The 26,190-nt window shown below is 49.6% G+C and overlaps 9 protein-coding genes across 9 annotated transcripts; 6 read left to right on the top strand and 3 right to left on the bottom strand.

The window, feature by feature from the left end:
• Positions 1-527: 527 nt before the first annotated feature.
• Z518_08523 (uncharacterized protein) lies at positions 528-3,903 on the top strand (the record flags this gene model as incomplete). Its single annotated transcript, XM_013414264.1, has 2 exons — positions 528-2,736; positions 2,810-3,903. The coding sequence occupies 2 exons, from the start codon at positions 528-530 to the stop codon at positions 3,901-3,903; spliced, it is 3,303 nt and encodes a 1,100-aa protein (XP_013269718.1).
• Positions 3,904-4,711: 808 nt separating this feature from the next.
• Z518_08522 (OPT family small oligopeptide transporter) lies at positions 4,712-7,525 on the top strand (the record flags this gene model as incomplete). Its single annotated transcript, XM_013414263.1, has 3 exons — positions 4,712-5,902; positions 5,952-6,105; positions 6,153-7,525. The coding sequence occupies 3 exons, from the start codon at positions 4,712-4,714 to the stop codon at positions 7,523-7,525; spliced, it is 2,718 nt and encodes a 905-aa protein (XP_013269717.1).
• A 1,092-nt stretch (positions 7,526-8,617) lies between these two features.
• Z518_08521 (uncharacterized protein) lies at positions 8,618-10,054 on the bottom strand (the record flags this gene model as incomplete). Its single annotated transcript, XM_013414262.1, has 1 exon — positions 8,618-10,054. The coding sequence occupies one exon, from the start codon at positions 10,052-10,054 to the stop codon at positions 8,618-8,620; it is 1,437 nt and encodes a 478-aa protein (XP_013269716.1).
• Positions 10,055-10,400: 346 nt separating this feature from the next.
• Z518_08520 (uncharacterized protein) lies at positions 10,401-11,273 on the bottom strand (the record flags this gene model as incomplete). Its single annotated transcript, XM_013414261.1, has 1 exon — positions 10,401-11,273. One exon carries the CDS (start codon positions 11,271-11,273, stop codon positions 10,401-10,403), a length of 873 nt encoding a protein of 290 aa, XP_013269715.1.
• A 298-nt stretch (positions 11,274-11,571) lies between these two features.
• Positions 11,572-12,932, top strand: Z518_08519 (uncharacterized protein; the record flags this gene model as incomplete). Its single annotated transcript, XM_013414260.1, has 3 exons — positions 11,572-12,644; positions 12,696-12,795; positions 12,855-12,932. 3 exons carry the CDS (start codon positions 11,572-11,574, stop codon positions 12,930-12,932), a joined length of 1,251 nt encoding a protein of 416 aa, XP_013269714.1.
• A 204-nt stretch (positions 12,933-13,136) lies between these two features.
• On the bottom strand, positions 13,137-15,340 carry Z518_08518 (uncharacterized protein; the record flags this gene model as incomplete). The annotated part of the gene is made up of 2 exons (XM_013414259.1): positions 13,137-13,842; positions 13,902-15,340. The coding sequence occupies 2 exons, from the start codon at positions 15,338-15,340 to the stop codon at positions 13,137-13,139; spliced, it is 2,145 nt and encodes a 714-aa protein (XP_013269713.1).
• A 616-nt stretch (positions 15,341-15,956) lies between these two features.
• On the top strand, positions 15,957-17,812 carry Z518_08517 (uncharacterized protein; the record flags this gene model as incomplete). The annotated part of the gene is made up of 4 exons (XM_013414258.1): positions 15,957-16,216; positions 16,270-16,489; positions 16,548-17,163; positions 17,220-17,812. The coding sequence occupies 4 exons, from the start codon at positions 15,957-15,959 to the stop codon at positions 17,810-17,812; spliced, it is 1,689 nt and encodes a 562-aa protein (XP_013269712.1).
• Positions 17,813-20,163: 2,351 nt separating this feature from the next.
• On the top strand, positions 20,164-21,456 carry Z518_08516 (uncharacterized protein; the record flags this gene model as incomplete). Its single annotated transcript, XM_013414257.1, has 3 exons — positions 20,164-20,284; positions 20,332-21,044; positions 21,103-21,456. The coding sequence occupies 3 exons, from the start codon at positions 20,164-20,166 to the stop codon at positions 21,454-21,456; spliced, it is 1,188 nt and encodes a 395-aa protein (XP_013269711.1).
• A 2,719-nt stretch (positions 21,457-24,175) lies between these two features.
• Z518_08515 (uncharacterized protein) lies at positions 24,176-24,544 on the top strand (the record flags this gene model as incomplete). Its single annotated transcript, XM_013414256.1, has 1 exon — positions 24,176-24,544. One exon carries the CDS (start codon positions 24,176-24,178, stop codon positions 24,542-24,544), a length of 369 nt encoding a protein of 122 aa, XP_013269710.1.
• Between the last annotated feature and the right edge of the window lie 1,646 nt (positions 24,545-26,190).

Below are 26,190 nucleotides of genomic sequence, written 5' to 3'. Positions count from 1 at the left end.
ACCTGGACATGCGGAAGTGGTTTGCCTTGTCCGTGTACCTGGCCGCTGATTTGCTGCAGCAGGAAATTTCGAGGGATCAGCGGTATTGACCTGGTAAAAGTCAGTATTTGACCCGCTCAAGGAATCTGTCCAATCTGTCCATTCATCATCAACGACTTTGTTGGCCAAAGCAACCAAGTGTTGTAAGCTTCTGCTACAAGATAATTTGAGAACCGGAGGGGGTTTAGAGATAGGATTGTCCAAAAAAATACTTGGTGCCAGAAGATCTGGAGCATCCGGTTTCATGGCAATTACTTGGATTCTTGCGGATGGCATCCAGCAGGAGAAAATGGAAAACTTTAGTTATTGACGATCTTCTTTGACAGATCAAACGAATCGTGGACGTCCACGTGATATCGGGAAACTAGACGCCAAGAGACAAACACGCGCCTCTGGCTCCAAAAATTGTAGAGACGCGACCAGCAACCGCATTGCGTTTGAACGATGAAAGCAACCTGATTCACCTTCCCAGATTCTCATTAGGCAACATGTCGCTCTTTGGACAGCCATCCTCTGGTCAGGGAAGTTCAAGTAATCCTTTCTCCGGCCTAAATCTGAACACAAACACCGATCCACAGGGCAAGCGAAAGTCCGTCTTCGATGCCTCTCCGCCAACGTCTCAGCCTGCCTCTACCGGAGGAGCTTCAGGTTCCCTGTTCAGTCTCGGCGGTCCTCCAAAGACTTCTGCTCCTACCTTTTCATTTGGGACCACCACGACCACCACGTCAGCACCTTCGACAGGCTTGTTTGGAACCAGCTCAGCGGCACAGCAACCTGCTGCAACTACATCACTCCTCGGTACCACGACGACACAGCCTGCTGCAACTGGCGCTTTTAACTTTGGTAATACCCTCTCCACAAGCACAGGTGCACCAGCTGGAGCTCAACAGTCAGAACCGCTTCCATCGCAGGCTAGAGATGCAGCGTATTTCAGCAGTTTGTTGGAGAGACAAAAGAAGAAGCCAAGATGGAAGTCTGAAAACAATGAGCATTTGGGTAAACTGTCCGGCCTCAATATGGATTTGGGGGATTTGGCTCGGCGAGCGCAGGAGATCAGACGGCGTGGATTGAAGACAGAACCTACCTGGGACAGTCGTGCGCATTATTTATTGGCGGGCTCTGGCGTTGCTCCCGGTCAAGCGTACAAGGATTTCCAGGCATTGGGACCTGATGGTCACCTGCCAGCATTGAGGACAACAGCACAGAACTTTGCAGACGAATCCACTGCCTATCTGAGAGATCTACGAGTGAAAGGCCGGGATGCGATGATGAGAGAAAATATGGATCGCGTCTACCGAGAGGTGGATAACTTCGTCGAGGAAAGCTTGGGCGTTGACTTTGAAGAACAAAAGTTGAGGATCATGGAGCACTTTGGCCTGGTTCCCGCAGGTGGCGACGATTCTGGACGGTCCACTGCGGGCGGCTTTGGAAAATTAACGAGACGAGGCAAGGAGGGTTTATCCGACGCGTCTCGCACTACGAGAAGTGTTTTTGGTCGCTCGGCAATCGATAAATCTATCATTGGAACCCCAGGCTCCGGTGCTGGCGAAGCAGCACCTCTAGGTTCGGCCGGACTTTCAAGAGGACAAAGCTTACGCAATCTTAGAGACAAGGAAAGATCATTCATCCGAAAACTGGAAGAGTTGAATAGGGCCAGGTTACAAGACGCTGCATTTCCCTTGCTCCAAAACTTTGCCGAAGCTGAAGAAGAGAGCGTTGGTGATAGCCCTCGACAACTTGTGGATGCGTACAACGCCTTGCGCGAGATCACCAGAGAGGGCATGTCCCCGGTCAGGGAGCGGCAATATGCGGAAGCGTATCTGGATGAGTCGGGCACCGACGTTGACACCTTCAAATTGAAGAAACAAATCTTGGAGGGTTCCCGCGTTCACTTGGAAAAGACATTTTGGCGTGAATTACGGACTTTGATCGAGAAGAATGCACGAGAAGCCTCCCTAGGTGGACGGCCGAGTGTTATCAACATTGTCCGCGCTTACATTCGATTACGTGCTGCACGACGGGATCTGGCCCCGGACGGAGCAGAGTTACAACAGCTCGGTGAAAATGGCGACTACTGTTGGGTGCTCATCTTTTACCTGCTGAGATGTGGTTTTGTCAAAGAGGCAGCAGAGTATGTCAACAATGATGCAGCTTTCCAATCTACCGACCGAAGAATGGTGTCGTACGTGACTGCCTATGCAAACAGTCCAGACAGACGTTTGGGTCGCAAACTACAAGACATGATCGAGAACGAATATCAGAATCGAACGAAGGTGGGACCCAAAAATACGGTGGATCCTTACAGAATTGCATGCTACAAGGTGTTAGGCAGATGTGACCTGAGTTCGAGGAATCTGGACGCTGTAGGTCAGGGTGTTGAGGATTGGCTGTGGCTTCAATTCACACTTGCCCGAGAAACTGACAGGTTGGAAGAAATATCGGGAGAGATTTTTGGCCTGGAACAAATCTGTGAGACAATAACCGAGATTGGACAAAAGCATTTCCAAAAGAGTCAAATCGAAGGCTCCAGTGCCTACGGAACATTCTTGTTGATGCAAGTCCTTGCGGGAATGTTCGAACAAGCCGTCGACTATCTGCACAATTTCAATCCTGTTAGCGCAGTTCATCTTGCCATTGCTCTAGCATACTATGGCTTGTTGAGGGTGTCGGATTTTACGGTTGCTGGGAATGAACTTTGTAAGCTACCCGCTTCTCTGAACTCGATACTCTCAATGATGCTGACCGGGGGTGTTCTTTTCCCCCTTTGCAGTGACCTACTCAACCACGCAGCAGCCGCAGATCAATTTCGTTCCACTGGTTGCCCATTACACCGCCACTTTCCGAACAGCCCTTCCGGTGGCCGCGGTGGACTATCTCTCTGTGATCTGCCTCAACTCCGACCTCCAGCCTGCCAATCTCGGGTTGGTGCACACCAACGCATGTCATGAGTGTCTGCGAGAGCTATGTCTCGAGACACGCGAGTTCGCCAAACTGCTCGGTGACATTCGCAGTGATGGCACTCGACTTCCTGGAGCTATCGAGATTCGGGCAAAGCTGATCAATCTCGATACACGAGAGGAGTTCTTGAAGTCAATCACCAGTCAGTCTGCCGCGATCGCTGATCAACGCGGGCAAGTGGCGGATGCAGTGCTTCTTTATCACTTGAGTGAGGACTATGACCACGTCGTAAGTGTGCTCAACAGAGCTCTTGCGGACGCTGTCACCCTGGATTTAGGAGAATCGCCCATACAGCTTCAACCTCTCAAGCCTCGACGACCGGATGGACAGAGTGATTCCTCCCCTAGCAGCCAAGGTCCCGGGCCTCAGTCATCCTTGTCATTAACGCAATCGACATCATCACCGGTTGAATTGGCCCGGAATATGATCTCATTGTACAACGACAATGCTGCATATTACAACGTGATATCCGCCACGAACCGAGAAATTTGTGGCGCTCTTCTTCGGCTTCTCTCCGTGCGAGCACATCTTGAAGCCACCCCTCCTCGATTCATGACGGCACTGGAAGAACTCAACGATTTGAACATCCTGCCACTTCGGGCCAATGGCTCCATCCCCACGATTCGAGCTGCCGCCACCGCTTTTGGAACGCTACCTCAGCTCCTGGCTCGATGTGCTGGAGTTAGTGTTGTGTGGGCAGTACGTGCAATAGGGGGTGAACGAGACAATATCATTAGAAATGGGAGATGGGAAGCGGGATATGGTGGTGATGCAGATGGGATGAAAGATCAACTGGGCGACATGGCCAAGGATTTGATGGTATTTGCAGGCTTGGTCAAGTATAAGCTGCCTGGCCGTGTGTATGATATGCTGACCCGGGCTGGGGGAGATGTAGGTGGATTCTGAGGAACAATATGCGACTGTGATACCAGGCAAAAGAATACAGCACCGATATCGGTGGATTGTCGAGACAGTCTTCCACCATTAAGCAGGTGAATTCTTTCGAAGGGGCTTGACTTTGACAGATTTTTTTTGGCAGTCAGGTGCCTGCTGCCAGTTCGGCAGCCCATTGTCGGAGACAGTAGGGAGCTGGGCCCCGTCGATGGAGTCACCCATGATCAGTCGGTCCGTGTCAAGGATGGCGGGTGGTGTGGCCTTTGTGTGATAGGATGCCTTGGGGTGGCGATAGCGTGTGATAGGCTCATCAAGGCTGGCCCACCGATCGCCCAAGGGCGCAGTCGGGTAATCTTATCAATCTCATCAGCTAACCAATTCCTCGCCTTTGCTGAGCCTGATCTTTCCACCTAGGCAGTGCAATTGTTTCGCCCTCACATCCTCTCTACTCAGCTAGTCGCTTCTTAGTCTGTCTTGCTTCTGTGACGCTTCCAAGCCGCGTTCATTTGTCCACTCCCAAGTCCATTCCCAACGCCCTTCTCTCCTCTATGGTCAGGTCATGCTTGCTGGGCTGGGTCAGGCTGCATCCCACTCCCAGTCTGCAGACGCTGGCCTTGAGCTCTCCCACCTTCAATCCTCCTCAAACCTCCCCCTCGCAGAGCAAGATGCTGCTGTACCCTCTCTATTCGAGCCCCAGAGTCATACGGGTGGCCCCTTTCCTGGTCACGGACCCTACGAACCCTCTGCCTTGCCTCCGATAGATTCGCCTCGACCAGATCAGAACCTCCGGGGGTTTACCACGCGTATCTGGGATGCCATCATGTCACGCAATCCTCTTCTGTTGATTCGCCCTTCTCCCGCCTTGGGAACTGGTTCCTACGGCGCTGTACCATTGTCCGGCGCTAGATCTGGATCCGAGTCGAGTTCCGACGACGAAGGGGCTCTGCATGGGCGTCCAGACACCAGCAAGAGGAAGGGAAAGAGAGTACATTCTGCCCATGATATATCTGACAACCATGGGCATTCCTCAAACCCTAGACGCCGTCACCGCGGCACCGAGTGGTTACATCGGAGATCTTCCTCAGTTACCAGTGACATTGGAATGGGTCTTGATGCCAAAGCCTCTTTTGCCGTGAACCCTGCCATCGCTGAGGACAAGGCGGAGTCGTCCAACGCCAGTACACGAACACGGAGCGGGTCAGACATTGAACAAGAATACATTCCCACGGCGGAAGATCCTCCAGACAATTCTCCGTACCCCGAAGTTCGAGCGTCAGTTCCAGCAACCGACAACACTTCTCTATCGATCAATACACCTCGAATGTGGACTTTGTCACTATTCTTTGCCATCGCAGGGTCGGCCACGAATCTTTTCTTTTCATTGAGGTACCCCAGTGTCGCCATAACACCTGTCATTGCGCTTGTCCTTGTTCATCCCATGGGTAAGCTTTGGGACCTGTTGCTGAAGAGACAAAACGACCAGGAACAGTTTTTTGTCGAGGGCTCTCTTCAAAAGGACGATCCCCAGCTTGGTCAGTCAAAACTTGAAAAGTTCCGGTTATGGCTAGCTCAAGGCCATTGGAACGAAAAGGAACATGCCTGCGTGTACATCAGCAGCAACGTGTCTTTCGGGTTCGCATTTGCTACCGATGTCATTGTCGAGCAGCACAAGTTCTACAAGCAGGACGTTCCAGTTCTGTACCAGCTCCTGCTTACCATTTCGACCCAAATTCTGGGCTATGCTTTTGCCGGTCTCACGAGACGATTTCTCGTTCGCCCGGCGGCGATGATATGGCCCGGCACTCTAATGTCAACCGCAATGTTTACAACCATGCACAAGGATGAAAATAAACCGGCCAACGGATGGACCATTTCAAGATATAGATTCTTCATTTATGTTTGGGTTGCCGCATTTGTCTGGTATTTCCTGCCTGGGCTTTTGGTTCCGGCATTGAGTTATTTCAATGTCATCACTTGGTTTGCGCCGAAGAACGTGGTGATTTCCAATCTTGTAGGGCCCCCGTTGTTCCTATATGTTTGTGCCGGTCTGACTCGTCTAGTTTGGAGTGGCTTCAGGATTAGGACTTTTTCCTGTCACCTTCGATTGGGCCCAAATTGCCTATATTGGCTCCCCATTACTCACTCCGTGGTGGGCAGCTGCAAATGTGGTTGGCGGTCTCGTGCTGGTCATGTGGATCATCGCCCCCATTCTATGTATGAGTCTCCGGAGGCCGTCGAGTTCAGAGATTGATGCTCAACAGATTACAAAAACGTCCTGTTTTCAGGGTATTTGCCCATCCTCTCTTCAGCAGTCTTCGACAATGAAGGCAAACCATACGACGTCAGCAAAATCCTCACACCAGACTTTCTCTTTGACAAAGAAGCCTACGACAATTATTCCAAAGTCTACCTTCCAATAACCTATGTACTTTCCTATGGAGTTCAGTTTGCGGCCCTGTCGGCGCTACTGACTCACACAACATGCTGGCATGGCCGTGATATATGGCGACAGTCGAAGCAAGCGTTTAACGAAAGACAAGAAAAACTTGTTGCCGAATACCAGGCCATCCCCAGCTCCGACCACGATACACCTCTCAGCAGGATTGACAGTCAAACCATTCACGCCGGAGGCGAAGATGTTCACAACCGCTTGATGCACCGGTATTCAGATGTACCAATGAAATGGTACCTTGCAACCTTCATCACAATGTTGGCTGTTGGAATTTTCGTCGTTGAATACTATCCCGTCCATCTACCGTGGTATGGTCTTTTGATGGCTCTCGGCATCACAACCGTTTTATTCATTCCCGTGGGAATCGTCATGGCAATCACCAATCAGCACAGCAGCCTGTATCTGATCTGTCAACTTATCTGCGGCGTGGTCTTTCCCGGCCGACCCGTGGCAAACATGGTGTTCGTGACATATTGCTACATCAGTTCCGCTCAAGGAATCAAATTCTCCTCGGACCTGAAATTAGGCCACTACATGAAAATACCTCCGAAATTGCTCTTCAAAGTCCAAATGGTCGCCACCTTGGTATCTAGCCTGGTCCAAATCGGCGTTCTCAATTGGATGTTCATCAACATCCCTGGAATCTGCACTTCCCAGGCCATCAACGGTTTCAACTGTCCCATTGCCCGCGTCCACTTCAACGGCAGCATCCTCTGGGGTGTCGTGGGGCCTCAACGCTTCTTTGGACCAGGAGCTTTGTATCGACCACTAGTCTGGGCGTTCCTGATCGGCTTCATCGCTCCTATCCTCCTCTGGCTCATGGGCCGCGGCAAGAAGAAAAGTGTCTGGCGCAAAGTCAACCTCCCCGTCCTCTTCGGCAGTCTCAGCTGGATCCCGCCGGCCACCGGCCTCAACTTTTCCATCTGGGGGGTCGTCTGCTTCGCATTCAACCATGTCATGAAACGCCATGCCTCTGCCTGGTGGGGGAAATACACCATGACCATGTCTGCAGCTTTGGATTCGGGCCTCGCTTTTTCCCTCGTGGTGGTGTTTTTTGGCTTTGTATATCCGGGGGTCATGGACAATTTCCATTGGTGGGGCACAGAGATATATAAAGCGGGATGTGACTGGCAGGCTTGCCCATGGATTAAACTTGGACCTGGGGAGAAGTTTGGTCAGTAACCGAGCCGGGCTCCCCAAAAAGGAATGCATGAATGATGAATGATGGTGAAAATATGCACATTTCGGCTGTGGGCCTAGGGAATAGAGCGACAGAACAAGAGGCGTAGAACATGATTGATTGTTTAATGTTCCTTTTCCCCCTTTCCGTCTTTCTCAAGTAATGTGTTCTTTAAAGTATTCTCTGGGTATTGGTTTCTGAACTCCCACCCAATTGGTTCTTTTTTGACTTCGGTTCTCCTCGCAGTTTTCCCACAACTGGTCTCTTCTCACTACCTTCTCCCAGATCTCTTTTATTTTCCTCTTCTCTGTTTTCACAATTGTCCTTTACTACGTGTTCTTCTTCTACTCTGACCATCATTCTCCTTTCGTCTCTTCCTCCCCTCTCTCTTTCTCTCACTTCCGTTCTTCGTATTCCTCATATCAACGAATCCGAGCTGGATTCACATCGACCTCATTCGTCCTCATGAATCATAACCATGTCCGATCTCATTTCCATCAAAGCTGAGAGGCAACAACTCTGGATTGACGAAGAAGTCGATTAGATTAAATTGGAAATCGATGTGACGAGGTTACGGCAGGCGCATCGTCGCAAGAGGAGAGTCGAGCGGAGCCAAGGTGGACGCCGAATTTGCTTCAGCTTCACGAAAGCCGGCGTTGTCGAGATGTCAAGCCCGCGTCTCAGCTTGTTCAGAACTTAGAACCGGACCGGAGTCACCCTTTATCTTGCTCAACCGAAGAGTGTCAAACTTCCCGGCCCGGTCCAGTCATGCATAACAGCAGCCTGAAGGGGCAGTCAAAAATTGGAGGCCAGATACCTGCGGCAGCATCTCGGTCCAGAGAGTGTGGCGGTCTGCGTAACCGTCAAGATGTAAGCCAGAATAGTGAACTCGACGAGGGACGACCTGGATGGGTTGGATCTGGTTGGCAATCGATGCATTTCGCCTGGAAGAATCGTCCCAACATTGCCTCTTGTCTCAACGTAAGGAAGACCGATTGCATTCGATGCTAGGATTTGAGACGAGATCGATGCTGGACTTGATAGGACGACATCATCAATTCATGCCTGCCTCCAGAGTCGCTAAAGAGTCATCTTCAGTTTTCTCCCTTCTTTTCACGTCGTTTCTCCGCCCACCAAGCCCTCATACCAGCTACATCAAATCCCATTTCCTCCAACCTCTTCTCATCACTGATGAACCACTCCTCGGCAACTTGATCGTCTTCGTGACCAGGTTTCGGGGAAGCATACTTGTTCAAAATGATATCATCCTCCCACCTATGCATTACCACATCACGGAACAGAGCGACGGTCCCAACCCTCGGGAAAAAATTCTTTGCGTCAATGAACACTGCGACTGTAACCCCCGCTTGACGACGGCGTATACTTTGGTCGTGGATCTTAATGTGTCGTTTTGGTGGAAAAGGGGTGTTGGCTTTGTGGATAATGGATGTAGAGACCCAGGTTATGATAGCAAAGACTGTACAGGCGTAATTGCGCGATGGTAGCGGTGTGGGCGGAGAAAGGAGGGAAGAAAGAGCGTGCAATGGTGCACACTTGAGAACGGAAGATGGTTGAGCTTCGAGAGGTGTGGCGCTCAACGACTGTTGCTCTGGCCTTGGTTCCGGCAGGAGAGAAGGGATCTTCTTTCCGTCGCCAGTTCTCATTTCCATCTGTGATATTACCTTCAGAGAGGCTGGTGTTGTAATGGGGCCTCTATCAGACTCGATTCGACCATGGGCGGTAGGTTTAGGCCTGCTTGGGATATTGGTGGCCGCTTTTTTAGCAATCTGATGGAGATTTTCACGGCGTCTGTCGATCTGGAACTGAGAGACCGGCATGACTTCAAAGAAGTCGTCCTCATCGTCGGAATCTTCCCTTTTAATTCTCTGTTGTCGTAGTCGTTTTTCGCCCAGCCCCCTTTTGGTGAAGCTATGCCCGCCGTGATCGGCCGATAAACCCCGTTTTCCATGGCCAAAGGCGGGAGCGTGGAAATTGCTTCGCTTTTGCTCCTTCCACTGTGGATTTTGAGGAGATATGTGGGCTTCTTCGCGAATAAAACCACCTTCGAAGTCGAGCTCTGGGTCTGTAACTTTGCCTCTTCCCGCCCATTCACAGCTTTGTATACCCAAGTAGACCACTCGTCCCTGGCCGTTTATTCGAGGTGCACTCCTGATTTGGAATTTCTTTACCTCAATGAGATCGCCTCTTTGCGATTCCAAAAGTTCTTTGGTATGCAACTCTTTTGCCAATACTGCCTGGATTTGGAGATGCCCGTCTGATACAATGAGACACAGACACCTCAGTGACGGGGTTTTCAGATCGATTTCAGACCCATTTTCCAAACGAAGATCTTGCCCGTGGTTGAGAGGGTGGTCTGGACTCGGTGGCGTATTCCTGCAATTACCAGATAGTACTCTTACAAGTATGTGCTCAACTCGAAGGAGGAGCGTTGGTGGATGGACACAAGTGCGAAGTACTTCGGCAAGACATGGTTTCAGCCTGGTTGGTAGAATGTCGGCAGGGTCAAGCATACTCAAGGTCCATCATTGTAGAGAATTTCTATAGGTGGGAGAAGCACTGAATTCTAAAAGCGCGTGGATGGTTGTCCGATTGATGATGAGCACCGTAGAAACTTCACACCGCGACGCGTCGCATTTTACGCGAACATGTGACTGATCTGCTTACATAATAGAGGTTGAGCACGGCTTGCCTTCCCCCTTTCCAATAGCCTTGCAATTCATTTTGACAAATCAGTTTTATTGCTCCCTTAATGTCCACTGAGTAGTATGAATCGGCTCATGCTTCTAAGCAAATGAGGCTCCGTCTCTCTACTATTTTCTGCGTGTAGACCTAGTTGATACCCCATGGGGAGGGCATTTATGGACCCTCCAAACCAGACAAAAACCTGTCCAGGGCGCTCTTCACGCCATTCATGTCCTGCAGAATCATTTGATGACCACTTTTCACAATTACGACCTCGGATGGGCCTCCGAGCAGACCACTAATATCCTTAGATCGCTGCACTGGACTGATCATATCCCCATCGCCGGCGACAAAAACGCACGGACAAGAAATCTTGTTATAATCAGGATCAAAATGATCATCGCTAGCGACAAGTTCCGCGGTCTGGGCATATGCTTCCGCATTGCATGAAGCAACAGCAATGCGAATTTGCTCTTTCTCGTTGTCTTCCCTTTCCCGGTCGGCTGGAAAGTTCGTCTTCACGGCAACTTCTGCAATAGCATCCATGCCTTTCTCTCGTGCTGTTGCTGCGAGATCTCGCATTCGCTGTTGAGCGGCGGGAATACCCCTGACAGACCTACCGACGCCTAGCAACAAGAGTCCTCCCACTTCTGCCGGATATTTAGAGGCATAATGCAAGCTGATTATGGCGCCAAGGGAATGGCCCATGAATACGGTTTGGAACTTGGCGGCACTGCCATTGGAGGTGTTCGCAAGGGGAGCAGAATGTTTTTGCAAATGTGAGATGAGAAAATGTAAGTCGGAGACATAGCGTAGGAAGGAAAGCGGTTGGGTTTGATTGAGTGAGGTGTTGCCGAATCCTTCGATGTCAACTGCAATGACACGGCGATGTTTTGGGATGCATGGAATGAGATCGCGAAACGTTTCAGTTGAGCCTCCTAAACCGTGCAATAATATGAAAAGAGGTCCCTCAATGTTCCCAGAAGCGATATAGTGGATGTTGGTGCCGTTTGGAGTCAAAAACTGTTGTGATGATGGACAGAGCATCTTGATGGCGGAGCAGTGTATGGATGAATAGACGCTACAGCGTCCTTTATGCACAAATGGTAAGGTGAAAAGGGGTCCATGGTACGATGACTTAACAGGACAGCCCCCGATGCCAAAAGGAGTGGGCTCTCATAGTCGGCCGAACCGGCCGAGGTATCGACGCCAATGTTGCAGACATTTTACTGGAGCCAGATCTTATCGATATTCGAAGAAATCGTAGAAAAAGAAAGAGCTCGCTAGGTGTGCTGCTCTGGGAGCCTTTCCATGATCAAGAGCTTTGGCTGTTGATGGTGCAGCCATGGTCATTGAGTCTCTTACCGAAGTTGTCGCCCCGGAGGGCATCAAAACAAAATTGGTGGCCACCAGATCTGATATCAGTCTTCCACATGCCGAGGAGACGAATGGAAGAGTCGTTCCTTTCAAGCACCCCGCGGACAGCAAAGTCAACTTTGGTGCTGCTGTCTATGGCATCAACCTCAACAACTTTAGTGACGCAGATTTTGAGTTTATATCCGACGCCCTCCACGAGCACAAAGTCCTTGTCTTCAAGGAGCAGCCTGAAATGCTAAGGCCGCAACAGCAATACCGTCTCGCAGCAAATTTCGATCCTGACGAAACGACGGGGGGATTCGCCCATGGGGCGGATCCATTTCTCACATCGTACAACAATTTAAACATCTATGGAATCCCAAGTCGACCCGCCATTCCTGTACAGCCTCAGGTCCACATCCTCGGCAGAGGTGAGGTACCTGAAAACCACTACCAATTTCCACCTGGCTTCAAGATTAAAGGAATTGATCATCATGAGTTTCATCTTCCCCCTCACATCCCAAAAGAAGAGCGGGAGAAGGGCGCCAGTAGATTCTACCAATGGCATTGGGACGGATCGCTCTATGGCATTCCCCCACCAAGAGTTGGCTGTTTGCTGGCCGTCAAAGTCCCCAAAGGTCCGGATGTGACTGTCAGATGGGACGATGGCACGGGGACAGAGATGAAGATTGCTCCGGGCGCAACGGCTTATGTCGCTGGTTCCAGAGCCTTGGAGTTGCTCGACGATGAAACAAGGGCAACAGTTCTAAACAGTCGTATTGAGTACGCTCCACACGCCTTCAAATGGATGTCGACAGCACATAGTACCCGGCTTGGTCATACGCTGGAGACCGAGGGTCTGGAGCTGCCTCGTGAAAAGCTGCCGCCAATCGACGAGGGCAAGATCTGCGTTTATCCAATGGTGTGGACGAATCCCAAGACTGGAGAAAAGTCTCTGCAAGTCCATGGTCAAGGGGCAAGGAAACTGTACCTCAAGAGCAGTCCAGATGGAGAAGAAATTGTTGTGGATGATCTAAAGGAGGTGAGAGCGTTCATGCATCGGTAAGAAGTCCCGTGTGTAAAAGCTTCATATGTGGTCTGATGATTGGATAGCATTATGCGACCTGTCCTCTCTCCCGAAAATATATATGCACATCGACACGACGAGCAGGATGTCATCTTATGGTACAACCGGGCACTCTGGCATAGCATTGTAAGAGGAAAACTGATCTGTGAACCAACTAGGTGTCGTCGCTGACGGATTGGCAACAGACTGAATTTCCAGAATCGTATGGACCAAGAATCATGCATCAGTGCAATATCGCTGCCTCAGATCACCCTGCAGGTTGAGGAAATGTATGGATTCATCGGGCGGCGGAAGCTGGTTGGTTAGCTGTCGAACTTCCAAGAGAATATTCCAAAAATGGCGCCCCCCTTTCCCCTTCCCAAAAAACAATACCTGTTGGAGAGTGTATGAAAGACCAAGGGCATCCGTGCTTATCTCTAAGTTGAAGGTGCTTACAATCCCTCGAATCTCAATTCGACCTCGATGAGTTAATCCGGGATGCCAGGATCCATCCAAGTACCAGTCTTATACCAACACACACCTTGATTAGCAAGAAACATTAAATTTTCAAATGGCTGAGAGCCGTCAGATTCGTCGAATGGAATGTCCCAAATTCGATTGCACTCCAGTGTAGGATTGAGTGGGCGTTCGGAATCGATGGGCAGTGCGTTGTTCTCACTTTCAATTCTGTCTTGCCCAGTAGCCGCAGCTTCATGGTTTGGCAAGACCGTGTCAACGTCTCCAGGAGATCGGGCATCTCCACTATTGCAGAAGGCCCTAACAAATTCAGTAACATCAAACGTGCGGCGTCTTTTCCTGGCCCCGTTCTCAGAGACATCGTCGGCAGACCGTTTCTGACCGTTGCTAGCGTCACGTATCCGCTTTTGCAGGGCTTTCAACAGCTTAACGCCCCGGGATGCAATCATGCTTCTCTTTCCACTGGCTTCTAGAATTTCAATGGTCTGCGTGACAAGTTGCGACTGCGTCTCGACTGGTATTGAGGACTGATGCAACATGTCTAAGCATATGATGATGCAAGCGGCCACCGAGAAAGCCTGATGGGTCCAGAGAGTAGGACTTGAATCGTCGTGGCTGATCGCGATATACTCTCTCAATATCGTCTTCGCAGCTGCAAGACACGTTCGACGGGTGAATGCGAAAACTGGATTAGTGAAACTAAGACTCAGAAATTTCCTACACAGGGATGAGTGGTTGCACACGGATCCAGGGGGAGAGAATTTCGGGGCTTTTACCTGTGGATCATGATGATCTTGTGCGCTGAACTCATTGCGATAGCTCTGCGAGCCCAAGGGATATAACACGGCCAACTCTCTTCGATGGGTGTGTTTGCCAGAAAAGATGGGCGGCCTTCGGTTGCAAGTGAACGCATTTTCCTGTCGTAGAAGAGTACTTGTTCGTGTTTCGTATACAATGTATTGGAGGAGGCCATACCATCTTGTAGGCGAGGCATGATAGACGCTATTGTGGCCAGGAAACGGCAGAAGCTGGTGACGGTGGGTACTGACTCTGGCATTTCCACGAGGTCATCATCACAATTTTTCGGAGGAAGAGATGTACAGTGTAGGTGGTTGATGGTATAGGTCTCGGAGAAGGACGTGCTGAACCAGTCTTGCGTGCAGAGTTGTTCCCACACACGCCGACCAGTTTCGAGTTCGATTGCATCCCCTCGAGCGTCTTCATTCAATCGATGTAGGCCGAGGCTCTGCGCAATTCGAACAGCAGATGCCAGCATTACTGACTGACTGTTGGAATGACCCAGGATGTGCGCCGTGCTGGTCAGTGTCGCGATGGCTTGAACCGAGTATAGGGAGTGATTTGCAGTGTAGCCCGCTGCATTCAACAAGGCAATGACAACTCTATACCATTTTTGGGAGAGCACCCTGATTTCTTTTTCTTCAAACCTCCATTTATTGGCTTCATATGTTGGTGCCGAGGTTATTGTTCCCGCCATAACGGCAAACAACAGGGCTACCCATTGGAGATTCACGCCGGGCGATTCGAGGCGACCGCGGTGGTCATGATAGAAGGATGCGAGCTGTTTTAATAGGGATGGAGCAAAATATGAGCCATGAAACCACAAGAGACACTCGTTGTGGTACTCGACCAGTTGAGTTACCTGGCGTCGAGAAGGAAGGAGTATCTGCACCCACGGAAGGAGACTCTGGTTTGAATCCAAAAGAGCATCGTCCTCATTGTCGGCTGGGCTGTTGGCCACTCGTTCATCCCGTTCAGTTGCTCTCAATACTTCCGGAGAGAGTCTTGTCCTGTCTGGGTCTTTCATTCGACCCCAAGCAAGAAATTCAAGAACGGTGGCGGCATCTTCAATTTCTGAATCGTGGCTTGGGGAGGAGGTCCGGGTAGCTCCAGGGCCAACGCGACCCTCATTGCCAGGCACAGGAGTCAGATCGGTGCCACTCTGAGCGCTTCTCTGTTGTAGTGCAGCCTCGAGCTCGGCGACACGGATTCGCAGCGCACTGACAGTGCTGGATACGTCCACATCATTGTGACCTGTAATCCCATTATTGGGGGCCGATGGCTCGACAGACTGGTCTCTGTTACATTCTTCGGGGGCACCTCTCTTGGAACAGTTGTTGCAGGGAATTTGTTTGTCGCACTTGACCTTGCGTCGGGTGCAAATCCGGCAGGCAAGCTTCTTTCGCGAGGCAAGCATGGTGAAAGCTCAATCCCATCTTCGGTGAAGAAATGCCTCGGCCGGGGATGACCATGATAAATGGCTTCTTGGGCCCGGCACGAGTACAGCACGGCTTTTCATGCTCGGCCGAGGGATCGGGCCACGATGATAAGCTCGAGGCACCCAGAAATGTGAGTTTGATAAGACCCCGGGATTGAAAATTAACGCCCCGTGATTGGCGATGAAAATATCAAAGCCTGGTCAAGCCAAGATGACAAGAAGGTGACAAATTAACTTCAAAGAGGAGAATACTCGATTTGTGAGGTTATGCGAATGCTGCTCAATCCGAAAAGACATGGTAGATACTATGCGTACCAGATCCTTGTATACGACGTAAGGCTTATCACCATAGACAACCAGATACGACTATCTATTTGTCGATTGAATGTAGTTCGGCCGTCCTCGTCATACAAAGGCTCAGCGTCAATGGCCGCTTCTTGTCCAACGGCATCCGCATGGACAGCGACATCCAGCACATGAGGTCGACACACATATACTCGTGCGCCGGTACTCTTATCCCGCATCTTCAGGCTCGATATCATACCTTTTTGTCCTCTCTCCTAGTTTCGAGACTCATGTTCTGTCAAGTCACAAAATGTCAAGTTTTCGCCCACGTTATGAACAAGCGAGATCTAAAGTCCATGATCGTCTAACACAGCCGTCGAGCTGGAAATTACCCAAGCAGAAAAGCAGCATCGCCCCCCAAAATGTGTGGTCCAATGCCGACCAAGATCCTGTCCCTCCTGAGAAGAGAACATGGGACGGCTTTGCTTTTGTCATGTACTGGTTTTCGGACCTTGTCACCGTCAGTGGCTGGTCTGCTCCAGCCTCCATCTTGACGGTGGGACTTACAGCGTAAGTGATTGCTGCTCATTCTCCCGGGTGATTAGGGGCTGAGACTTCGACAGCACCGATGCAATCCTCATTACTCTAGTCGCGGCTATTTGCAATGCCATCCCCACCGTCCTCAATGGCGCCATTGGTGCGAATCTTCACGTGCCTTTTCCCGTTGCCATCCGTGCCAGCTATGGCTACTGGCTCAGTTATTTCTGCGTGGTCTCTCGTGGAATTTTGGCCATGTTCTGGTTTGGAGTCCAGGGTGCTTTTGGAGCCGCATGTGTTACTCCGGTACGTTTATAGGTGATCCTTATCGGACTCGCTAGTCACACTGCATAATACCTTCTAGATCATTTGTGCTATCTGGCCAAGCTATGCGCACATCAAGAATACCCTCCCGCCATCAGCTGGCATCACCACTCAAGGGATGGTCTCGTACCTTCTCTACAACCTCATTCAATTTCCATTCCTTCTCATTCCCACCCACAAATTGAAGTTGATGTTCATGATCAAGACAATTGCCGTCCCGCCAACCGCTTTGGCTATGGTCATCTATGTCAGTGTGAAAGCTGGCAATGGAAGCTCCTTCTTCAATCAACCAAGCTCTGTACATGGCTCCACTCGAGCCTGGCTCTGGTTGAGCAACCTGACCTCCGTGACCGGTGGATTCTCGACACTTGCCGTGAACATCAGTGATTTTTCCCGTTTCGCGAAGACACCTGGTGCACAAGTGTGGCAATTACCTTTTATCCCCTTTTTCAAGGTCATCGTTGGAGTTTTCGGCGTGGTGGCCGCCAGTGCTACTACAACTCTCTATGGACAGACTTTGTGGAGTCCAATAGACATTATCAGTCAGTGGAATGACAGCGCTGGTGGACGAGCGGCGATGTTTTTCTGCGGCCTTGTCTGGCTCCTGGCGCAAATTTGTGTTAACATCTCCGCGAACAGTGTGTCATTTGCAAATGGTATGAATAAACTTTAGTTTCGTCGTTTTGTGCTATGCTGATTGTCTTCCTCACAGACATTACTACTCTCTTTCCAAAATGGTTCAACATTCGTCGTGGAGTGATTTTTGTCTCTCTCATCGGTGGATGGGCGTTGTGTCCGTGGATCATTATCAAATCGGCCACCACATTTTTGTCTTTTATGGGAGGCTACGCCATTTTTATGGCTCCAATCGCCGGAATCCTCTTCTCAGACTATTGGATTATCAAAAAGCGGAAGTACGATGTGCCCGCTCTCTACGATCCACATGGCATCTACCGATACAATAAATTTGGATGCAACTGGCGCGCCTTGATTACCAACCTTGTTGTGGTGGTGCCCTTATTACCCGGGTTGGCCAAAGCAGTCTCCCCGGATACTGTGCATATCAATTCGGGCTTGCAGCATCTCTACTCAATCAACTGGTTATATGGTTTTTGTCTGAGTATCTTCCTCTATGTGGGCTTTAATTTTGTACGGCCAGACTCCAGAACCTTGATTGACAGAATCGTGTATGGGACTCCAGTCTACGATGGCACCGAGGCGGATGCCGAAACCAACGGGAGTGACCATGAGAAGAAAGGGGTGGTGGAATCTGTCACGACGGGGAAACCAGATGCAACAATGTGACCTTTGCGAGAAGCATGGTGTAACTTTGAATATCGAACTTTCCGTATTGTTATATTTCTAACAATTTCGCTTTGCCATAACCCCCATTTGTAGCACAACTTCAAGCACCTCAGTGAAGCCTCGTGGAGCACGAGTACCTTCTGTTGAATGAATAGGATTCGAATTCGGCCGTCTTGTCACACCTAACCCTCAATTTCAATGATCGCTCCTTGTACAGCGATGTCGGAAACTGGTTCTGCGTAAGTCGAATCTCAGCGGTTTCGCCGACCCAGTAATGTATTAATTCAGAATAGCCGATTTCGGGGTTTCTTTTTGCTCGTATACTCCATCATTGGCCCGGAACGGTAGTGTTTAGCCCAAGTGATCTAAATGCCACGTATGGGTCCCACAGATATCCACCTTGCTTATTGGCGAGATCCAAATCAGTCAGTTGTTCTGTTTCCCTCCTATCCGATTATTCCCATACTGCCCGCATACCACGGCTGAAAGAAGTATTCAGCATTATTCAATTCCATGGAAACCGAGAACGTCTCCTAATCTCCGTAAAAGACTTGGTATGAGACTTCCTCGTGTACTTTCTCTGTGTTCCTACGTGTTGTCAATAATAAGTCAAGCAGGATGGGCGGGCGAGGGTTATGAGGGCGACAAACCCGCTCTCGGCTTCTAACCGAGTCGCACCACTGTAAAGGAGCGATTCTCTGACAAGGTGATGGGACAGAGATATACCAGCGGCTCGGTCATGAAAGAAGAGGGTTCCAGTACGAACGAGGCCTGGTTGTGTTTCAAACAGCGAGCCCGAAGCAGTGAAGAATAGGGCGTCTGCATCAATAAGGATGGTACACAGGCGTGGGAGGATGCGAGAGGACTAAAAGGCTTCATTGCCCACCCGTTGCCGACCTGGTCTTCGTGGGCAGCAGGTAAACGATCGACGAGGTCGATAGAAGAGGCGTTCGATTCGAGATTGGAGAGAAGTGCTCGGTGTTCGTATTTGAGGTCACTGTTACCTCCATATGCCATTTCGATTGGTATTCGATCGAGAGCCGTGCACTCAGTGTAGACTGTGTATTAGATGAGCAGAGAGGTAGAAGTTGCCAGATCCCACGCGGATAACAAATCCCACTTCAAAAGAGAAAGCACTCTCGACAGAGGCAGCCCAAGGTGCCGCATGTAAATGCACCAAATAAAGGCTCCTGTTCGAAAGAGAATGAATGGGAGACCAAAGGTCAAAAAATGGAGGTGGGTGGTGGGAAATGAGAGCCCGTCCTGATGGCAAACCGCATCGGCCTGGTTGTGAATCTGTTCTTCGACTTTTGTGTCCTTTCTCTCCTTGCTATCCTGGCTGTGGTCGAAACTCATGTTCAGATGTGGATATCGAAATAAGAGGCTTCTCCTGGCGCGGTTGAAAAGACACGAGATGCATTCCAATTGACAGCGTCAGTATCTTGATGGCTTCATCGGTTCCTACAGAGCAATGGGCAAGGTTACACATGCCGGATAGGAAGCTGGTAAGCCGCATCATCCTGAATCCGAATGAGTTCAACCCCTGGATCAGGAGATCCCGCAACCAGTACCTTCACTCCAGCTAAACCCACAGCAGCCAATGGCCCAGAAGGACACAGAAGGGAGCAAGGAATGATCAGAAAGGGGAGGTGGGAAGGCAAACGCGACATGTGGAGCAGCAAGAGCAACGCTGAAATAGACCAAGGAGTTTGGGGCCTCTGCGAATCAGCGGCTAATGTGGCCCGTGTTTGCGAAAAGGCTAGGAACTAAAGAGTAATCAATCGATCAACCAATTCTTCACAGGAGCCTGGCTCATAGCTGGATTTGCATTGCGGTGTGGCCAGGTATTTGGTGACAACCGAAAATTAAACCAGTCGAGAACTTTGAAAGTTCGTTTCTATTGGCTTGCATCGCAGAAAGCATTGGAAGAAATGATCTGAAGGGCGTCACGGAAGGGGTATCACACTCAGGGTTTTCTAAAGCAAACGAAGATCTTACCTTGGTTCATCGTAGTTCCATCAGTTCCAGGATTGTAAATCTCTGAAACAAGGCCGCTGCAATATTGGGGGGAACTAATTCGATAGTGTTCAACTATTGGACTGATCTTTGATCTTCGGGCGTTGCGCGAGATCTCTGATCTATGAATTTGAATCTTCGGCCGAGCTGTCGTACATGCAAGATAAGACTCTCAATCTGAACGTTGGCTCAAAGGTATCACATCAATAATATATGAACATATTGTGAGATCAAATATCAAGTGCAACAAATCATTCCAGTACAGGAGTATAATATAAGCGGTTTGATTTGAAGCGCAAAATCCACAACGCGCACCCAACGAAGCTAAAGCATTCATGTCTCCAGCTGCGCTTTCCCCGGAACCCTCTTTTCGGGTTGAACCTTTTATTAAAACCAAAGATCAGAAATTTAATTTTGGTGCCACGGTCATTGGTTTGAATCTCGACGAAATTTCAGGTATGAAGATATGACTGAATTCTTTGGATGCCGTTGACAGACTGAAGACCACGACGTCACCAAGTTGAAAGAGACCATCTGGACTCATAAGGTGATTGTGGTCAAGGGGCAAAAGCACTTGGATCCCAAGAAGCATTGGGAACTTGTGACCCGTTTTGACCCTGACGCTCCTCAACTCCACAGCCACGGCAATATCGAGACTTTCAACAAGAAGGGCGGCTTACTTGCAAAATCACGGGAGGTATATGGGATTCCAGGAGCAGAGAATGTGCGCCTGGTTGGCAAAGGGTTTCAAGGCGAAGATCATTACGGTCTGAAGAATCTGACTGTGAAAGGTTTGTCCAACGATTTCCACGCCGACGCATTGGACGATGAGGACTTCAAAAAGGGCAACACGAGATTTCAGAGATGGCACATTGACGCACCACTGTATGACCGTGATCCAGCATGGTTCACAACGCTCCGTGCATGTAAACTGCCTTCTGGGCCACATTTGACAATCAGATGGGATGACGGGTCTGGGTTGAGCATGAAAAGTCCGCCAGGCCTAACGGCATTCTTCAGCACTTCCCAACTATATGAGATGCTTAGTCCAGATGAGCAACGGATGGCTGACCACAGCTGGGTTGAATATGCACCACATCCATATCTATGGATTGAGCATTGCAAAGGAAACACCACGGGCCTGGGACTGAAGAACCAGGGCAAGGAGCATACAATTGAGGAAATCGGTGATTACGATGAAACTGCTGTTAAACGAGTGAGAGATGTCTTTTCGACCAATATATCGACTTTCCAAAATACTGACTGCAACACAGTATCCGTTTGTGTGGATCAATCCTGTTACCGGCGAGAAGGCATTCCAAGTCCACGGCATATGCGCTCGCAAACTCTTTATTCGTTCTTCCGCAGACGAAGAGCCCAAAATCATTGATGACGTGGTTGAGATCCGGTCAATTCTTCACAAGATTCAGTCGCGCATCTTACGTCCAGAGTACATTTGTCTCCCTCAGATTGAGGAGGGCGATGTCGTTATGTGGGATAATTACGGTTGCTTTCATAGTGCTGTGGATTATCCATTGGAGATGTATGGTCCTAGGACAATGCATCAAGCCAATATTGGCGCAAGCAAAGGTCCTGTTGGACCAGTGCCGATTCCATCGATTGGATGAGACATATGTCGACAAGGCGTGCTTTACTCTAGCGTAAATCCTCCATTCCGTATGGATCGAATGGATCTATTTTTTTCTACTTATTCTACCATTATACTTCAAGCGGTCAAAGAGGACAACGATATAGACCAAGCGAACATCTAGAGCCGAGGCTACCCTAGTCCATGTATCTTCGCGAGTGAGCCTTTGAAATAAATAGGAATACCGAACCAGCTCTTGCCGTGATAGAGGCGTATGCCGTTTCTGGCTAGGCCTCGGCCGAAGGATCTCAACAAGGATAACGGAGTTTTCCTATCTTCTAAGTTCCAAATCGCCTCAGCATGAAGATCAAAGTTCATGACAATGTAGCATAGTATATGCTTGGAGGTGGCATCCATCACCGCCAGTAAGCTTGTGTGTATGTGTTGTAGATAGCAGCTGTGCCCCTGTGTGACTTGTTAAGAAGCGAGGGTATCTCCATCAGCTCCCAGCAGCCGGTATCAAAGTCTCGAAGATGATTTGTCTGCATGTCATATCTCTGTTCCTTTCATTGGCGTCCTGCCACAACATAGGATCCTTGCAGAGCGTCATCAGCGACCAGTCACTCTCCATAAATGGCGTCAACTTCAGCACCCGCGCCTATTGGATGAGGAAAGCAAACGCTGCCCTCGGCCAGTTGGTGTCTCCATGTCCATTTGGCGCCTTTGGAACAGTCATTGTGAATCACACGGCGGGAGAAGGCCTAGGAGATCTTGTCTGCATTGGCGCGAATAATATATCTCTCACTGGAAATCCCTCTATGCATGGTGCGTCCATTGCCTGTATTCACATCTACATCTCGAACACTTCGCAGAATGTATGGATGTCTGTATGTGGACGTATGTTAACAGATGTGGTATGTTCTAGGCGAAATAGCGGCAATCAAAAACTGCTCTGACATTCTCATTGATCCTGTCGGTCCATACAATTTGACACCCTCTGAGGCTCAAAGTGCTTTTGCGGATTTATCCCTGTACACGAATGCGGAGAGCTGTCCGATGGTAAGTTGGAAAAGAGGATCACCAGGATGAGAATCGCGTTCTGATGTTGGTGCCAACAGTGTGCCTCCGCCATTCGATGGGCTGGCTTTAAAGAGTACATCTACGGCACGTCGATCGAGACCCTGATTGCTCAGGGGTGGGGACAGATTCGGATTCCCAGCATTGAAATATTTGCTCAGAGCTTCGATATGTCCCCGTCGACTAGGCTGATAGGCGAACTGCTCACGAATGAAACGGATCCGTATTTCCTGTGGCAGTATAATCCGAGCTATCCTTGTCCGGCTGGATGTCATCGTGGGAGCTCTGGATCTTGCACAGCAGACTAGGGAGCTGTATCTGGAACAGAAAAGACCAGGTAATAGTGTTGAATGAGTAACCTGGGCCGAAATTTCCTGGCTAGAAAGTAGGGACGCCGATGTGCGGACTGGAACGAACAATGAAAACTGAAGTCTATTGGAAGACTGCGATGTAGACTGTCTGTTTTCTGACCATTATACAATGCTGCTCATCGCACAACCTTGATAATAGCATAGATTTCACGTCTCGGATTGTGTGAAGAAGAGATATCTCCCACTGAAGAGACTTCCTCGCGAATCATGAAATCATCCATCTTCAAGGTCAGCAAGCAGCTCAAGATCGTTGACCCTGCGAGTCTACAGCCTAAAGTCTGGCTTTTTTCACAACAGCTGGTCCTTACCAATGTCAAATAGCAGTATCTCTGGCAATGCATAAAATGGGAGGAAGCCATGCAATTGGACGCCGATTGGGTCGTCTTCTGGGAGTACTCATGGAGTCACGAGCTGTGTCATGAAATATAATGTAAACTATGCAAAATGGCAACGAAGAAATTTTCAAGCGACAGGAAAAAGTGCCACAGATTCTTCGATCGGAGCCGGATGTCGAGAAGACCCTGGAAGAATGTTGCTTGCAGCAAGGTACAGCGGATCTAGGAGATATCTTGCAGGGCGAGTGTTGCAGAATAAGTTGGCCTATCGTGAACGATAGGTCACCACCTGTTCAACACGATATTACCACCCAACATAGGAAGAAGGAAGTACCCACCCCTCAACATTGGGCAGCTTGGATGCTCCAACTGATTGCTAGCAACGAGGCTAGTATCCAGCGGCTACAATCCTGCCAAGCATCGTCTCTTACGCCCGCTCGCTTCGCTTCTGTCCCCTCCCCATCTGGTATTCAGCCTCCTTCCGCCATGTAAGTTATTGTTCCGTGCTTGAAGTATATAATAATTGCCGGAGACAAGGTTTTTGAACAAACAAATCGATCGTGAATCACTCTTTTACAAAAGCACGATCGCCAAAAGCTTCGTTTGCCAGTATATTATACTCCAGACTTTGTCGTCTTTGTAATCTATTCAACATGGTCCACAAGCTTTTCGATCTATGCACCCTTTTGGCACTGCATCTCCTTACACTCCCCCTAGCCCTCGCATGCGGACGTACACCCATCAACTCTGCCTAGTTCGTCGTCGGCGCGGACTGCCCACAAGATCCAGCAACACTGGGCTACAACATTAACCATTCGCATTCAACATCAAAAACATCACGGCATCCATGTACTTCTACACGACCGTGCCGGGTATGCGTCATGTCTATACGTACCACGCGTCCTCGCACTCCTTCACCTACGTCGGCTACACTTACGGCGGCAAGAACGGGACCGGCTACTAAACTGGCGCTGAGATGCTCCGCGAGAAAAACAATAGCCAAGGCCTCATCGAGCTCCAGTACTTGCGCAACTCTACCGACAACCTGACCGCTTCGACTGTCGTGACCAACACGTTCTCGCATATCGGCTTGGTCGTTCCGGACGTGAATAAGACGCAGACGCGCATGGAGAAGTTTGGCATCGAGATCCTCAAGCGTGTCGACGTGGTCGCTGCTTTTGACTCCCCCACAGCATACGCATTTGGCCTTTCAACTGACGCCGTTGGAGACAACATGACGGAAGCGAATAATATCATGAACGGAGTTAATCGCTCTGGCTTAAATATTTTTTTCATCATTGCTGATCCAGATGGAAACGTGCTTGAGATCCAGCAGCAGAACTGACCATCTCGCCCGAATGGCCGAGTTGAACAGTGTGGTGTTGAATGTGTTCCCTGAAGATGCAGTATGCATGGCCCTGATGTACAGAAATATTCAAATCGACAGCAGCATAACGGCATCAGAGTCATAACAAACTCCATGGTAGGGTGGACGAGAACGGTTGTTGAAAGCGGCACATCTGCACTCCTGCTTGTAAAGTCTCCGTAGGAATAATAATTAAAATGTACATATACAGGGCGGAATCGATCTGGTCTTCCACCACCTGCTTGGTTCCTCATACCAGTGGTCATTATCAAGGAAGATCTGACCTGGATAGGATATCCAACGAGTTCACCAGTGAGACCAGATCGTCATTCCCTTCTCCATTCTCATCACAAAGTGGCTTCCCGCTTGACAACCCGTAACATGGTCGATCCAGGTCCTGCGCCTGATGGTGGGTTGAGGGCTTGATCACAAGTTGCGGCAGTCTTTATGTGCTCTTTGACAACATGGTAAGACGTTCTGAGATTTTTCTTCGCCGGATAGGTGCAAGCATTGCTTCTTTCGGTATTCGTCTTGGTGGATGTCCTGTTGATCACCGCATCGGCCCTGCAGGGGATATTTGAATTTGTTCATGTGTATTTCAAACATATTAGACCGAGATTCTGTGAGAGGCTCCATCGACAATCTCATGGACTGGGTCTATCCGGCTGTGGATCGTGTTGTTCGTCAGCGCATGGTCAAGTAAAGCGCTCGATGCTGGTCTGCTTAGGTGTCGCCTTGCATGTCGTCGGCATCTTCAGGACGAGAGGTTGCAAAGTCCTTTGACTATTTCCCTTGCTCAAGGGCTTTGCGCAGGACTTGATAGTGGCATCTTTTTCACTCCTTGGACGGGATTGTGATGATATACTTCACCAATCATCGAGGCATCGCCATTGCTTTTGCGTCAGCTGGCAATTCCGCCGGCGGAGCAATCTACCGGTTGTTGTTCGACAAACTCCCTTTCTAAAATTCGATTCGTGTTGGGCCGTCCCCGTCCCTGGGCTTTATAAACTTGACCTCCTTGGCGGTCGTTTTCGTAGTTATCTAGCCAAAGTTACCACCAAGGAAGAATGGACCCGTCGTTGAGTGGAGAACCTTCAAGAAAGTCCCGTATCTCTGTATTCTCATCGGCATGTCTTTTTGTCTTTGGTTGTTTGTTCTCCGTGTTCTATTACATCGGCTCTTAGCTCGAACGATCATCGGTATGAGCTATATTGATTCACACACAATCTTGATTGTCTTCAATGCACGCACAATTCCTGTCTGGATCTCGATCGGTTACGCTGCTGGCAAATTTCTCGGGCCTCCCAATGCTATGGTACCACTCCTCTTCATCAATCACCATCTTCGGCTTGGCTTGGATCGCTGTCAATTCAAGAGGCGACATTTTACGGGCTCTCGACGGGCGTCTTCCAGTGCTTGTTTCCAACAAGTCATGAGTCTCAATTCGGATCTGAGTAAGAATGGTGTCAGGCTCAGAATGGCTTTCCCAGTGTTCAACTTTGTTGGTCTTGCTGGCCCTCCGATTGGAGGCGCCATTGTGTCAACCAATGGTGGAGGAAGGGTCGGTTACCCGTCTGCCTAGTTGGTGTGAGACTAGGCTGGGTGCTTGGTGCATTGTTTGTAGG

This window comes from Rhinocladiella mackenziei, assembly GCF_000835555.1.
Source record: "Rhinocladiella mackenziei CBS 650.93 unplaced genomic scaffold supercont1.6, whole genome shotgun sequence".
Classification (NCBI taxonomy): domain Eukaryota; kingdom Fungi; phylum Ascomycota; class Eurotiomycetes; order Chaetothyriales; family Herpotrichiellaceae; genus Rhinocladiella; species Rhinocladiella mackenziei.
The sequence above is the reverse complement of the archived record's forward strand: the minus strand, read 5'-3'. Positions and strand labels throughout refer to the sequence as shown.